The sequence below is a fragment of the Myxocyprinus asiaticus genome, chromosome 6, assembly GCF_019703515.2.
Source record: "Myxocyprinus asiaticus isolate MX2 ecotype Aquarium Trade chromosome 6, UBuf_Myxa_2, whole genome shotgun sequence".
In the NCBI taxonomy this organism is placed as follows: domain Eukaryota; kingdom Metazoa; phylum Chordata; class Actinopteri; order Cypriniformes; family Catostomidae; genus Myxocyprinus; species Myxocyprinus asiaticus.
The window spans coordinates 16,746,282-16,763,284 of NC_059349.1; the positions used below are offsets into that span (position 1 = coordinate 16,746,282).

Consider the following 17,003-nt stretch of genomic DNA (forward strand, 5'->3'; position numbering starts at 1 on the left):
CCAGAAAAAGCCCAAACCAGCTGGTAAAATCTTTACACCTTAAGAAGTACTGTTTAATCCTGCATTTCCTTTGTGAGAATGATTAAACAATAAAATAATATCCACAGAATGGCACGTTTAATAATTTGTGTGCACCCAGATGGCATCCTTGAACTCAATCTTGACCCCTGCTGACAGCATTTGTGTGTGTGTGTGTGTGTGTGTGTGTGTGTGTGTGTGTGTGTGTGTGTGCTTGTACTTACTTAGCTATAGTTTTGGAGTGGAAATTTTACTCAGAAGCAAGCAAAATCGAAAAACAAAAAAATAAGTGCACTGTGCTGTGCAGATATATGTAAATCACCTTATGCCCACCAATTTGTTTATCTGCCAATCCATCTATCCATCCATTCTGTAATTTTTGTTGTTAAAAACTCAGGTAAGAACAGTGCACAGGGGTCATGTAAGGTATCATTGCGGAGGGCCTTTGCTGGAGTCAATCATTCTTTACATGTGGGATTAAAATAAGCTTTAACTATTTTTAAGCTTTTCAATTCGAGTAGAATGCACATGTGTTTCTGATTACATTTTTTTTTTTTCATGTTTAACTCTCACTGAGAACAGAAACATAGCCCAGCCATCTGATTATGTGACTAGAATTATACATATTTGACGTACTAAATATTTGAGCATTATTATTATTATTATTAATAATAATAATAATAATAATAATAATACATATGTTCTCAAAAGATTCTTTGTTTTTCAACTAATTAGTGGAGGTAGCATTACAAGCACTTTAGTATTACACTGTTGCTTGTGAAGATTGTTTTTAAATTTAAGCATGTCTATTTGCAGTCTAGAATGTTCAGGTTTAGTAGGATATTACCTTTAGGTGTCTTGTGTTTGGATTATATTGCAGCTTTAGCTGTTGTCATAATTCAATATGCTTAAAATGAGCAAATTTACTATTGAAGTGGTTTTGATTATCCTTCTCTAGTCCAGTGCTTCTCAACTGGTGAGTTGTGATCCAAAAATGGTTCTGACAGGGTAATGGGCAGCAGGTGACAAACAATGCAAAATGCTAAGTATAAAATGCAACTAATTATGCATAGTTAGGATAGCAAAATAAATAGGCTTATCAGCTTTTAAAAAGGAGAAGAAAACGCTTCCCATATCTTTTGTTGTTGACGTCAGATTGTGCATCCAATTATGGTAACAGCTTTGTAACAGCTAATAGTAATAAAACTTGAGCCCATGTTTGTTCTACAATTAAGGTTTAGTTGTATCAACTAGAGTTGACACAACTAAAATTTCATACCAACTTAAGTATTGATTCTATTAACTTGAACTTAAGTTGGATTAACAATCATATTTGTCATTTTAACTCACTTAACAAAGTTGACTGAAAAAGCAAAGATTTGCCAGCTCCAGCATGCATTGCAACATGAATAAATAATGAGGTTAGTGTTTTAAGTTTATTTTTTTGTGATTTGTGGGCTTTATTTGTGCTGTTTTTGTCATTACTGTTAGTTAATAGTTGTGTAGTGATGTTTGTAATAGACTCGACATGGAGGCGAAGGTAGAATCCATATGCAAGAAGTTTATTACAATCAGCAGACAATTCCAAGACACAAGGCAGAGACGTAATCGCTGAAGAGGCAAAGTAGTCGTTATCAAATCAGATCAAATCAAATCACTTTATTGTCACACAGCCATATACACAAGTGCAATGGTGTGTGAAACCTGTTACACAGGTAATCAGTCCAACCAGGCAAACAGAGCAAAACAGTAATCCAAAATTGGTAATCCAGTAAAGCAGGCACAATGGTCATAACAAGTAGGCAATAAACAGGCAATGAGAATAACGCTTGGTAAGGCAGTGAAACTGGCAATACTTCGCAAAGTCATAATGGAAGAGCATGGCTATTTATATGGTTCAAACAGGAAGTAACCATAGAAGAAACGGTACAGTGTCAGTATTCGGGAGAGGGCTCCCTCTGTTGGTCGGCTGAAGGGATACCAGCATCATTCGTTATAATGTTAATAGCTTATATTTTATTTAATGGTGTTTGCTGAGGGTCACCATTACTGAGCATTGTATTAAAAACTCTGTGCCTTCCGTTCAAATTATTGGATGTTCAGCCTTTGCTGGTGTTCATAAAGTTCTTCAATAAGATCTTAAACATCAATACTTTAGGTGCTGCAAAGCATCCTGGGTAGACTTGTGTGTCACAATATTAAAGATATTTGAAAAAATCTTGTTAAATCCAGATTACTAAAAATAAACAGTTTTGTCAATGGATATTTTAGTTGTCTTGACAACATTTCTTAAGTTGAAAGAACTTGATATATTTTGTTAATGTAATTTGACTGAGTCAAAGCAAAAAGACAACTAGCTTAAGTTAAGTTGAGTGGACAATTTTTTTTTAATTTTTTTACAGTGTATGTGTTTTACTGGTAAACCCAACATGATCACATAGGAACTCAATATGTTGCTTCCTAATGTTAGGTACCCTAAAATGGACCGCTATTGCCGAATTACTGACAAGTGCCATTTCTCTTACATTATTAGTGCTACTGATAGCGCATTGGGTGAGCAACCTCTGAGACACAGGTTCTGGTCCCATGGAAACCAGAAATTCATCACATTTACATAATTGTGATTTGGAGGTTGTGTTTTCTTTCAAAGATGACATTTTTACTCCACTGACGGTTAGGTTTAGGGTTGGGCTTTGGGTTAGGGAGTTGAGTTTATAAAATATGCATTACTCTTCACTGTATTAGATCCTTTACAACTAAAAATACAACTTGATTTTGGGGCCACTCTGTGGACATTTGACCTCAACAACACTTCTATGTTCAGCCACTGGAGACAGTGGTTTGAATTTCGGTAAACACAGACCGATTTCAACAGCAGAACTTTCGACCTACTGTCGCCGATTTCAGTTGTTTATGCATTTACAAAATGTGTAAATTTTTTAATTCAAACTAAAAACATGAAGCTAAACCAATTACGCTTGTTTACATGGACACCATAAAGCCGTTTATTGCGAGAAAGTTGCTTAAGTCTCGAAAGCGACGTTCCTGTTTACATGCACTGTATTATCCGCTTTCACTATTACATTCAGCACTGTCAGTTAGCAGCTTTCTTTACAGCATGTAATTTCCCCCTGACGCTGATGTAAATAACAAACATGGTGTCTGGGGAAGACTTTGCTATTTTTCATGTCACTGTTGCTTCACTTTATTCCCAGATTTTCCAGAGGTGTTGCTGTGTTTTTTCCTTAACTTTCCATTGCGACCTTCAGCTCTATAATTTCAGAGAACTCTTAGTCTACCTTGACTCTTAATCCTATCTTCTCCTGATGTTTACATATTTTCCATTGGCTGGGTTGATCTGGCAAAAACACTGGAACTTTCCAGCAACAGGTTGGTGGCAATCACTACAGGGTCTTGTAAAGCTAGAATATAAATATCGATCCACCTCCCTTCTCATTTGATGTTAATAATAGGGCTCTTTTCATATTGATTACCTGTCCTTGTCATCTGTCACCAGTCAAAACTCAACTACACCCCTCATATCCTGTGTGAAAACCAATTATTGAGGCATTAGCTTACTATAATGCAATATTAGCTTATATAAATGACCAGAGACATATGAGGTCTTTCACATCTGTCCCCATTCAGTCTAGCTACGAACATTATGAAGATTTGTGGCTCTCTCGATTTGCTGAAATTACTACTTTGTAACTCTTGTGAATTAATGTCAGATATTACTGTTTCCCAGGTAATGTAGTTTATGTAAACCTAAAGTGACATTACCTGAACAATTGTATACAGTATGTTTTGCTTGAGGAAAACAATATTTTCTGTATTGATTTGGCTGAATTCATTACCTTTTGTTATAAATGTTGTTATAAATATTTTATAAAGGTTATTTTGTATAGCCTACTTTCCATAAAACATGCTGAATATAACAATTAAAGTGCTACTTGACCTCTTCAAAAAAACTCCCACTTGTCCAGTTCTATTGCTTATTATTTGTTGAAAGTGTTCCTCATACAAAGTACAGTTTAAAAAAAACAAACAAAAGCTGCATTGCAATTGTTACACTTTAGAAATCAGGATACAAGTATTTCACAGCTAATGGGGTTGCAGTATGCAGTCTCAACTTTTGAAATGGAACAGATAAGGTGTTGCAAATGGTCCCATGAATGAGTACAAGATATGTACAGAACAGTTTATAATTACATTCAGACATACAGTATACTATCATTTGAGACTTTAGAGTATACCTCTAAATTTATAGAGACTCACAAATATGCATTCACAAGGCAAACTGATCATTCATAACTTTATCAATGCTAATATTACACAATTAATTCTGACATTGTTTTTGCATATCAGGATTTTCATCACGTTTGCTAATACCTTAAATGCAATTTGTTGGAATTTTAGCATTAGATATTGCACTGTGCAGCATTAATTGGTTTTAAGGAATTAAGAGGGTTTTACTAATGAAAAGACTTTGATGTGAAACTAAGCTGTTGACATTTTTAAAATAGAATCTTTGAATATAGCGTTCAATAAATATGTAAAATGTCAGTTTACTCCAAACAAACCGCAGAGTGGATAACACAGCATTCTTTGTGGTCAGTTGATCTATCTTGACCTTTGGGAACACAAACTTCCCGGATGCTTTCCATCTCAAAACCACTGTCTGGCTACTGTGGCAACCCAAATGAATGCAGCCATGTCTATGGTCATCTCTCAATGGACGATTCACAACAGAGAAGGAAGTGCTCCGACAGATAAAGGGACCTCAAGATTTATGTCAAGAACCTATTTGAAGATTACTCTTTCACGGCTACTACCGATATCATGTCTTTCAAATTCATCTTCTCACAACATGATCATCTGTAAAATGAATATTTAGTTGAAAATACACTCGTTTGCTCGTTTACAAAGAAAAACAATTAAGAGGTCAATTTTATTGCTCAGAGGCTGCCTTTTCATAGCTCAGGAGAAAATGAAGCCTTATTAAAAATAAAGTTAATTCTAACTTTATATCTCACAAATGAGACTTTATTTCTCGCAATTGCAACTTTATTTCTTGTAATTGTGAGATTATGTCTGGGAATTGAGACTTTACTGTATATCTCAGAATTTCAACTTTATTTCTCAGAATTGCAACTTTACATCTTGCAGTTTTGACTTTAGAGCAATTGTGTCTTTATATCTTAGAATTTAGAGTTTATGTCTCGCATTTACGAAATATAAAGTCTATCTCGCAATTACAAGAAATAAAGTCACAATTGTGAGACAAAAAGTCAAAATTACCAACTTAATATCTCAGAATTTCAACTTTATTTCTCGGAATTGCAACTTTGTATCTCGCAATTGGGACTTCATATCTCACAATTTGGAGTTTATATCTCGCAATTTTGACTTTAGAGCAATTGTCCCTTTATATCTCACATATGTGACTTTTTTTCTCATAATTGTGAGTTTATATTTCAGAATTGCGAATTTATATCTCAGAACTGAGACTTTTTCTGGAAATTGAAACTTTATATCTCGCAATCTCAATGTTATTTCTCATAATTGCTAGTTTATATCTAAGGACTGTGACTTAATACCTTGCAGTTGTGACTTTAGCGCAATTGTGACTTCATATCTCGAAATTTAGAGTTTATATCTTGCATTTTCACGAAATAAAGTCACAATTGAGACAAAAAGTCAAAATTACCGACTTTATATCTCAGAATTTCAACTTTATTTCTTGGAATTGTGCCTTTATATCTCACAGTTGTGACTTTAGAGCAATTGTGCCTTTATATCTGGCAGTTGTGACTGTATCTCAGAATTTAGAGTTTATATCTTGAAATTTCAACTTTGTTTCTCATAACTGCGAGTTTATACAGTATCTTGAAATTGCGACTTTATATCTCATAATTCTGACTTTTATCGGTATTGTGAATTAATATCTCGAAATTGCAACTTTATTTCTCATAATTGCGAGTTTATAACTAAGTATTGTGACTTTATATCTCAAAATATCTGCTTTAAATCTCGCAATTTGGACTTTATTCTGTATGTTGCGATTTATATGTCACATTTACAAATATAAAGTCTAATAACAAGAAATAAAGTCAACATTTTGAGACAGAAGTCAGAATGACCTTTTTTATGTTATTATTATTCTGAGGTGGGATCTACAGTAGCTTCCACAGTGAGACATAGTGACGTTTCCTAATATATTTCATTTGACTATGAACTTTCTCCTACAATTCATTAGAATAAAAATAGACAGAAATTAGACAATTGTTTCAATTACAGTAAGATTACATAGCTTAAAAAAAAAAATGTGAATAGCATTCCTTTTATAATTTGATCTTGGAAGAATTAGTTGAGAAATATGTGAGTTCCTATTGAAATCTCTGACTTCTTTTTAATTAATACCAGACTTTGGTATCTTGGCAAATCTGAGCACGGTTTTTGACAATGCTGAGACTGTCTGGAGTGGTGGTGGCATAGTGGGCTAAAGCACATAACTGGTAATCAGCAGGTTGCTGGTTTGATCCCCACAGCCACCACCATTGTGTCCTTGACCAAGGCACTTAGCTCCAGGAGGATTGTCCCTGTAATAAGTACACTGTAAGTTGCTTTGGATAAAAGCGTCTGGTAAATGTCTTCTAAAACTCCAGAGAACACACGGAATTTTACTAGGATCTCTGAGAATTTACTCTCCAGTAAATCTCACTGCTTTTTAAGAGAAACAAATGAGACATTTAAGAGATTTCATTTGCGATTTCTCTTCCTGCGTGCTCGAGAGCAAGTTAAGGATTTCATTTGACATCTGAATAATATTAAATGTCACAAATTCCCATGTCATCGAAGAAAGCACCTGATTACCTGCAGTACATCGTCCCACCTTACTAAACACAATATTGCACATGCATGATCCTCCCTGCTGCTGACGTCGGGAGCGCAGCGCACTTATCCAGCAATGAAAGCCACACCAGTGCACTGCTGAGATTTGCCAACGCGGAGGAGGAGCTGTCAAAGTTTTCACACAAGTCGAGCGAGATTTCTCATGAAGACGCAATCCTTGAGCATTCTGAAACCATTATAGAAGAGCCCTTGTACTATGGAGTGAAGATCGATAGGTTTCAAACAGAAGAAATGGCAGGATTTACTGAGATTGGATGCGTATTGACCTTACTGCTTTCAGTAAGCTTGTGTGCAACGCCGGAAAAGAAAGGTAAGAGTATGGTGAAACGGCATATTGAAACTTCATTTTTGATTCAGTCTATTGCAGAATGATCTGATGATCTAATGTGCGCTTTGGATCATTTTAGATCACTCACTCAGCGTGGGAACACAGCGGAAGTTTCTGCGCTCAGAACCAAAGAGAACTTTGACTCAGAATACTAATTAGTCATTCAGTTGACGCTTTTATCTAAAGTTACCCCTTCTGGAGTAACCTGAAATTCAGTGCATGTCTTCCTTAAGGATACAATGGTGATGGTTTTTGAATCACCCCTTCTGGGGTTTGAACCTTCAACCTTTCAGTTATGAACCCAGATCTTTAACCACCAGCCTACAACACCCCATTCCACAATTTAAATAATGTTGTTATATCTGTGTTTTCATTAATGCACTGCTTCTGGGTTGCCCTGAATTCATCTGCGTTGCATGGTAGACTAGAAGAGATTATTTGCTGGAAATGTTCCTGCACTGTAAAACATTTTTCTCAGGTAACCTAAAAATGTATCTAAAAATTTACTGGTTTTCTTCAGCTCAATAAAAGTATTCAATATGACTGAATTGAAGTAGTTTTTAAGATCAGATTAGGTAGAAAAAGCTTCTGTAGGTAACAACTGCAAAGTTTTTGTTTACGGTGTGAACTGCAGTGCAGTTTCATATCATATTCCGCTTTATCATTATGATTTTATACACAGTTTGAACATGCTAGAGTTTAATTTTGTTATTATTGGACACTGTTGTGTAATGAAAATGTCCCTTGATGTGAATTCAGTTAACTAGTGATCAGTCGAAAGCCTTTTATTTAATCGACTTTGTTAATGTTTGTGGTATTCATGAGATTTGTTAGAGTGTGTTTATATGCCACTCTGCATTTAGATCATCTCAGGGGTGTCCTGTGTATAAACAGATGACTGTGCCATTACTGACAGACGGGGCACAAATCAGTTTATTACAGTCTGCTTCATCATTTGGACTCATTCAGGTTTACAGTTCCAGGGCCTAGAGAGGAATCACCTTCCTCTTATAACTTATAAAGTTCCCTTTTGTACAGCCATCAATGACATCAGGTGCTTTCATACCAGTTTTTCAATATGATCAAACATAGTGCATGACTCATTTGTGATTGCACTGATGTACTGTACTTTCTATTACATATGGCAATAATTGAGAAAATGATCAGGTTCTGAAGTATGAAGAACATTAGGCAAGTGTTGAAGTTTTTTTTTTTATGATTTATATGTAGTGTTTTGTAACTCATTGTCACTGTGAATTGCAGTGATTGCTAGTTTTGTAGCCCCCATATCAGTTAAAGGACAGGTATTACAGTATCTATGAGGACAGTCCTGATGTCCCATAATGTTTTCAGCCTCCCTTTTGAGCCTAGTTGAAGGTCAGAAGAATAGTGCAGCTATCTGATACATATATTTAAAGGTGCTATATGTTAGATTGACAACAAGCATTTGAAATGGGTACTGCTGTCCAAATTCAAAATTTTGGAGAGTTCTCTGCCCCGCCCCAGACTCGAAGCTCATGCGGGTTTCCAGAAAGAGGACACGCAACATGACTCCAATATTTATCCTTGTTTTACTGCGCCTCTGGTCATGGTGGTTTTTAGACGGATGGTGAGGCTTTTTAGGTCAGGTGGAATCTGTTATCTCTGATCTAGTTCGTTTGCTGGCTTCATGGCTGCAGCACGCAGTGTTGTTTGCCTACAAACTTGTTCAAATCTGGCAACCCGGGGTGTCGAAATACTATTGGTGAGTGGGCAGTGGGCGGGATCACACAGGCCAAAACATAAACAGAAATTCCTGCTGGAATGGAAACTTCAAAGTGGAATATACTGGCTGTAGCATTGTTATCGGAGAAGCCAGTATTTCAACTTAGCATGTTTCCTAATTCTCTAATGACATATTATGGTCATTTTATGATTTAGTACAGTAAAAATATTACATATAGAACCTTTAAGCCCAAAGCAGCTGTTTAGTCTCCATGTTGAAAGCTATATAAATGCATGTGCTGATTCCAAGGTGTACTGTTGAGCTATATTGGTATATTCAGTCAATAAATGTCCCAATTTTGGTCATCTTGACTATGGGTGCAACCATTAAAAACGTGCAAATTCCAGCCTCAAACACATCATATAGTCTTTTAAGAGTCTCTTTCCCTTCATTAGGTTTGTATTGATCTCTGGATAGTATACAGTCTCATTGTGACCTAGAACAATGTCTCACAGGCAGTCACCTACATCACCACTGAAGTACAGTGAGAGGGTACAGTACATGGATACAGGAAATGAAAGGATTAAACACTACTTTAGTATAGCTATATTTTACTTGGCAGCCTAAAAGCAGTTCAGCTGCGTAGTTAACCAGAATGAAACAAACATGAATTTTCCTCTTTCTTCCCATAAAGGGATGGGCTAGAAATCAAAGCTTGTCCTATCAAATCTGATCACATTCTTTAAAATTAAAGTTCTTTGTGTTTTAGTTCCATTTTGTTGGATCCTTAATTTATTTATTCAAAAAAGCAGGAAAAAGTCCCTAATAATGTGCTGTTAACATAGTTTTGTCTAACATAGTTTTGTCTATAGGTGGTGAGATTTAATCTAGTCTGTCTGAGAGTCTTTTACAGACACTTATAACTTCCATTTGGATAGCTGACTCAGAGTCAGAGCATACTAACATGTGTGAGGTTTAGTTGTCGTAGCTGGGTCTAGGGCTTTGGCTGATTGAAGTAGTAAAGTTGTAGGAATCTTTGTGTGTTGGCCAAAAGTCTTATGATGATTTCTAGAGATTAAATTGCTCTTTTGAGTTGATTCAAACTTTTTATATTCTAGAGGAACATGTTGCCACATTTTTTTTTTTCCTTATGCGCCGTCGTTCTTTGCACCCTATAAGATTATTTTCTTACTGGGGCCAAATCATTTTACTCTAAAATTCTAAAATGACTGTAGAAAAACTTTTGTGTTGAAGTTCCTCACAGAAACTTTCAGAAGCTGTCCAGGGTTTAAACAATACTTTGCCTTTGAGTGACTGTGGGATAAAGATGTATAATGCAGTGATCAGTTAAAAACATACAGTATAGGCTAATACATCTTTTACTGTAAATAATTGATAAAAAATTTTGTTTGATAATCTGATTAACAAGCTCTCAATTCGATTTGAAATCTGATTCATATGGGTATAATGCAGTTATAATGTCCATTTTGCTTTAGAAATTTTCTCTCAGCTAATGCAGTTAATTAACAGGGGACCTTCTTACTAGGTACATACAAAAATATTAATTTTACAAATTATATGCTATTTTATCTTTAGTTTTTCATAATTTTAGTCACATTTTAGCTTTTTTTAAATTTACAAATTCATGAAATCCATCAATATGATGTATTGAAATTGCAAACATTATATTGCATATATTTTCTTACATGTTTATTCTTTACACATAATTTGTACTATTTACAAGTATTTACACTGATTTGTAGAACACGTGCCAAACTGGCACTGTCTCTTTAAGAATAGTTGCAGTTTAGCGAGCGTCTCATAGCGTTTTGGTCGAGCACACTGCATCTTTACCGCATCTGTGCTTTGCTTGATTAGAATTAAATGTCTTTGTTTTGGTGTTTTTGATTAACATCTTATTATAAAGAATGTAAAGGATATTAAAAGAGCCATTATTCAATGACAATTGGATTGCTTGGATCTCATCTTTGTACACACATTACATGGAATGAGAAACCGAACTTATACTCTCAGCATGCAAAGAAAGGATCTCGGTGCTGAACTTCTTCGCCTCAACTACTTACCACTCAATCACTGGTGAGTGAAGTCTGAAAATGTATCAGCCAGTGGCTAATCACAGACATTTTTAGTGGCATAGTATTAAATTTAAGGTTTCGCATAGAGTAAAAGATCAATCTTGGGATTTAAGTATCAATATCAGGATTGTTCAAATGAAGATCGCGATGCATCAGAAAATCAATATTTTTACCCAGCCCTAGTCCTTAGGGTGACAGTTTTTATCTACAAGACTGTACACGAGTGTATTTCCATCGAACAGTCTGCTTGTTGAGCCAGAGTTCATCTAATCATAACAAGTTGCGAGTGTTTGTGAGCCAAAAGTCAGTTCTCCCAAATATTTCAAAACAGCTAAACAAAACAGTTATCACGTGCTGGACCATTGCTTATTGAGTCGCTGGAACTTTCGAGTAACAGTAAGTACGAGCATGACCTTCAACAGTTTTCTAAATAATTCTTTTCAGTTTATCTTGTTTTTTTTTTTCATGTGAAACTCCTCCATTGGAATTCCAGTTTCTCTTCATGCCAGATTCTGTCTGTCTCACCTTAATTGAAAACACTGACAATTCTGATATGCTCTAGCTCTTATTAAATGGATAGTTCACCTAAAAAGGAAGATTCTGTGATCATTTACTCACCCTCATGTTTTTCCAAACCCATATGACTTTCTTTCTTTTGTGGAACACAAAAAGAGATGTTAGGAAGTATGACAAACTTAGTCATTATTCACATCATTGAGTGAAAAAAAAAAGAGACAATGAAAGTGAGTGGGAACTGATACTGCCTAACATCGATTTTTGGGTTCCACGGAAGAAAGAAAGTCATATGGGTTGGGATTTTCTTTTTTGGGCAAACTGTCTCAATGTTTGTTTACAATACTTCGATCACAGCATGATTGTTTACACAATAAAACGAGATCATGATATGCAAAGCACTTCAAAGCATCGTCATTTCATCACCATCCTGATTTGCTGTCTCGCCCTCCTCTTCTGTCATTGCATGGCCCCATGATTGGTTGGTTTTCCAGGCGCCCGGCTGTGATTTCTCTCAGCAAAGCGTAATGCCCGGCAACAATTTCCTGCCTTTAATACCTGCACTCCTCCACCTCTTTCATCATTTGTACTGAACGTCCTTTTTAAAACAAGTTACCAGAGGCCACTCCTGGCTACATAGAGAGCTCCCGGGAGGGCGATTGTTAAAAATCATCCATTACTAAGGGGGCTATAGAATGTGAAGGCTGGTTGTTTCGAAGTATCGATGACCCTCCCTGGTGATTTTTGGATTCCACGAAAGAAAGAAAGCCAAATGGGTTGGGATTCTCTTTTTTGGGCAAACTATCCCTTTAAGGATATGAACACCACAGATAGATTTGTTTTGTGCTTCTGTGAGTGTTTGCCCCAGCCCCAGGCGTCATATCATACAGGTTTCTTCAGGAAAACACCCTAATATCCTCGCCAACCATGAAACCTTATAAAAATGAACAAAGAGAGCCCATTTTCAAAATGATAGCCTGACATGGCATCATGAATTTGCTGAATACAGATGAGATGTTTGATAAAATTGCATTTGACTTCATGTTCCTCATGAATTCAACCTTCACTTATGATAAAAAATCTCACTGATTTGTCATAAAGCAGATAAAAAGTGCACTATAATCACATTTTCCTCTATTGCAGTCACATATCCTCCTTTGCAAAGCCATCATTGTCAATTCCTACCGTAATGACTGGAGAACATTATTGTACCCTGTTGCGGTTATAATTCGTTTAGCCAGTGATCTTGGGGAATACATCCCTGTCAGGTGAATTTGAGATTTAATGATTCTTCCATTACTTTCCTCCCCCGCCACAGGAAACTGAATTAGGACATTCCAAAATGGAGGACTGTTGCGCTGTTAGGACTGTTAGGCATCATTTTCATTGAGTCTTCTCTGCCAGATAAGAGTTAATGAAAAAAACAGTTGTATACATTTGAGCTCACTGGAACATCTTGGTCATCTTTTGGGTCAGATCATTAACTTGGAACAGTGTTTGGCGTCGGTTCGCTAGTGTCATGCAACTTAAACAATGAGGACAGTTTTAAACTTGTAGCTTGACTGAATAGTAACTTTTCACCCAGTAAAAATCATTGCAAAAGAATTCTTTGATCCAGACTAAATGCACTGTGAATTTGGCAACACTACGTGGAAAGTTAAGCTGTTGAAATCAGTCTGTGCTTGCCGAAATGCAAATCACTGCCCCCAGTGGCTGAAGCTGGAAGTGAGGTTGAGCGTATTGGCACGTGCAAGCTCCATTTTCCAGATGAAATGTCCACAGAGTGGCGCCAAAAGCAACTTGTATTTTTAATTGTAAATGATGTCATACCGTCAAAAGGAGTGCAAAACCCCAACCCTAACCCTAACCGTCAGTGGAGTAAAAATTTAATTTTTAAACCACAACTTGCAAATCGCGTTCATCATTGTTTACACAAACACAATAACTTCCTGGTTACTGCCGGATCAGAACCAGTGTCTTGGAAGGTGCTTGCGCAACACTATCAGTAGAGCTAAAGGGAAATGTGTTCATACTTAAAGAAATACTCCAGTTTCAATACAAGTTAAGCTCAATCTACAGCATTTTTGGCATATAATGTTGATTACCACAAAAATTCATTTCAGTTTGTCCCTCCTTTTCATTAAAAAAAGCAAAAATATGGGTCACAGTGAGTCACTTACAATGGAAATGAATGGGGCCAGTCCTTAAACGTTAAAATACTCACTCTTTCGGAAGTATTGCCACAAGACATAAACAGTATGCATGTTAACATGATTTTATTGTGATAGTCACTTACTTTAATTTTTACAACTTCATTGCCATGAGAACGTAATGCTGTAAACCTTAAAACGACCACAAAAATAATGATTTAAACAACTGTACGGCTCAAATAATACTCAGAAATTACGAACTTTGCATTTCTGCCTTTAAACCCTCCAAAAATTGGCCCCATTCACCTCCATTGTGAGTGCCTCACTGTCACCTCGGTTTTTGCTTTTTTAAAAGAAAGGGAGGGTCAAACCCAAAACATTTGCTTGTGGTAATGTGAAAACATTATGCTACAAATGCTGTCGATTAGCTTAACTTGTATTGAACCTGGAATATTCCTTTAAATTGATGCAAGAATTTCTGACGGGAGATGGTACTTGTCTGAATTGTCTTCTGAATGGGGTTGATATCAGGGTACATGAACTTTTGAGAGCAACATGTCAACTTCACGTTTGATCATGTTGCTTTGATCGCATTTGATCCCACAAAACAAATCCCAAGTCTGCCAGCTCTATGGGAACAACTTTAACTTTGTATTTATACAGAGATAATTATTGAGAGTGCCTCAAATGGAAATGAGGGGCAGCTTGGTGTCAAGAATTTGCCTCTACTGGGTGACAACCATAATTTGCAAGAACTTTGCTTGCTACAAATGCTTATTTATGCAAATTCCTTCAACACAAGTCCATTCCCACTGAATAAACATAGGTCACAAACACCACGTGTCCAACACCATGAACTCTTGCCAATGTCTCAATGTTGTTTACAGTACTTCGATCACAGCTTGATTGTTTACAAAATAAAGCGAGATCATGATATGCAAAGCTCTTCAAAGCATCATCATTTCATCGCCATCCTGATTTGCTGTCTCACCCTCCTCTTCTGTCATTGAGCTCCTAAACTGTTTGCACACGTTTGCATGTCCCCATGACTGGTTGGTTTTCCAGGCGCCCGGCTGTGATTTCTCTCAGCAAAGCGTAATGCCCGGAATCAATTTCCTGCCTTTAATACCTGCACTCCTCCACCTCTTTCATCATTTGTACTGAATGTCGTTTTTAAAACAAGTTACCAGAGGCCACTCCTGGCTACATAGAAAGCTCCCGGGAGGGCAATTGTTAAAAATCGTCCATTACTAAGGGGGCTATAGAATGTGAAGGCTGGTTGTTTCGAAGTCTCGATGACCCTCCCTGGTGATTGGCCTTCCCAGAATCACATCTGCTGAAGCTGTTGGAGTTTCGAGAGCTGCAGAGAAGTCAAATGAGAAGGACCTCATGCTTTGATAAACTGTTGAGCAGTTTCCTAAAGCTGGCAAAAAGTCAGTGCCTCATTTGTTGGAGTGATTCTCTCTCTGTGGTGGAGAACAATGAGAGGTTTCTTCAAGCAGATCTACAGTTTTTGCAGAAAGCTCTGAGTTTTTAATGTGTCTGCATTTGATTGCTATAAAGAAAAAAGCTGCGTGACAGAAGTGTCATGTTCTCAAATTTCATTGTCATGTGGCGGCCCTCACAGTATGATTGTATGCTGATTGCAATGACAGTGATTGGGCTCAAAATGGTCAGAGTGTATTTAAAGCTAAATGCTGTGATTATCTGTGACAGTCAGCCCAGCATCATTGATCTTTTCTTTCTTTTCTTAATTTTTTGATACAATGTACTTATTATGTACATAGTGTACATGTTGTTGCATTGTACTTACATTTAAAGTACCTGCATTTAATTATATATTTAGTTACACTGTTAACTTTAGCCCTCATCGTAAACCTAATTCTAATCTAAACCCTAACCCAGTCCTTTAACCTACCCTTACCTCAATGAATCTTGTGAGAATTCCGTTCATTGTGAGAATCTTGCAGAACAACATGTAGTTACACGATAAGTATATTGTATTGTATGTATTTAAGGTTAGTAAATACTAGTTAAAGACACCTAATATAAAGTGGGACCAAACATGTAAAAATAAGTTTTAAATTATAAAACAATTTATATTTATGATACACTGATACAACATTTGGGTGCCTCCCATATCAGGCTATTTAGAGCAAAATCTGGCGATAACGGTTTGGTGGTTCTGCTTTTTTATGCTAGCTTGTTTCAAATAACTGATAATTAATTACACAAATTTGAAAGATTTTTTTGTAACTTTAATTTAAACTAATAACTTTATGTCTCTACATGTCTTCCATGTTTCAGAGTAACTGGTCTCAGTTATAAACAAAACACTGAAGCAAAAAGCACATTATTAACTCACATTAACTGTATTCTGAAAAGCAAAGCTTACAAATTGCAACTCTGCTGTCATTGTCACCCAACTGAAAGTAATTCCACACAAGAGACATTTTCTTTCACATACAGCACTAGTTGCAGGCTAATTGTCAGTCTTTTTTTGCCCTTTTTGATGGACAGGAAATAATTGGCCCTGATCATCGGCTGATTTTAAACAATCAGCTGATATCCGATAATTGCTTTTATCATCCATTACTGGTGATGCTAATAGATATATTGTTTAAAACTAAGACAAAAAGTATCTGGACACTTCACGGTTCTCAAACGTTAGTGCAACATGTCCATAGTTAATGTGATGAACTACACCTGTGATTACTCTGCTAGGACACCTTTGTAAACTTGAGGGGAACTGTTTTGATCAACTTAAATTACCTTGAGACCCGTAGGCTATAAGTAATTACAGAAATGTCTAGAAAAATCAAGTTAGTTTTGAGAAAAGGTTGAGCACTATTTGTTTGCAAATGCAACTTGGTTTGATATTTTGTATGCAAGGAAATTCTTTTTTAAGTGACTTTTTTGGGATCACTGTACGTTTCCATGCTACAACACATGCTCATTCTCAAGCTGTGTGACGTCTATGGGAAGACTATGTTTGGAAACTCATGAATGTCCTCTGAAATGGTGCATTGTGCCTGCAAGTCATGGAGTTTATAGCATTTCCGTTATCAAGCAAGCCCCACTGGTGGAAAAAGACCTTGCAGTTCAGGCTGGGGAAAACATTTTCCCTTTCATTCTTCACATCTCATTATGATGTGGCTTCACGTGAGAAGCACAGTTTTTGTAGATCCCACATGATTCCTTTTCACATTTAATAGACCAATAGAAAAAGCCTGGCACATATTCCCTTTTCACTTTTAATGTGCAGCTACACTAACATG

General features: G+C 36.4%; 1 protein-coding gene across 1 annotated transcript in view; it reads left to right on the forward strand.

Moving 5' to 3' along the window:
* Positions 1–7,001: 7,001 nt before the first annotated feature.
* LOC127442004 (epidermal growth factor receptor-like) overlaps positions 7,002–17,003 on the forward strand; it is an 85,356-nt gene continuing 75,354 nt past the window's right edge. The window contains exon 1 of the mRNA XM_051699635.1: positions 7,002–7,243. Coding sequence (XP_051555595.1) covers positions 7,165–7,243 — 79 coding nt within the window. The 5' untranslated portion in view covers positions 7,002–7,164. The remainder of the gene's footprint in view (positions 7,244–17,003) is intronic.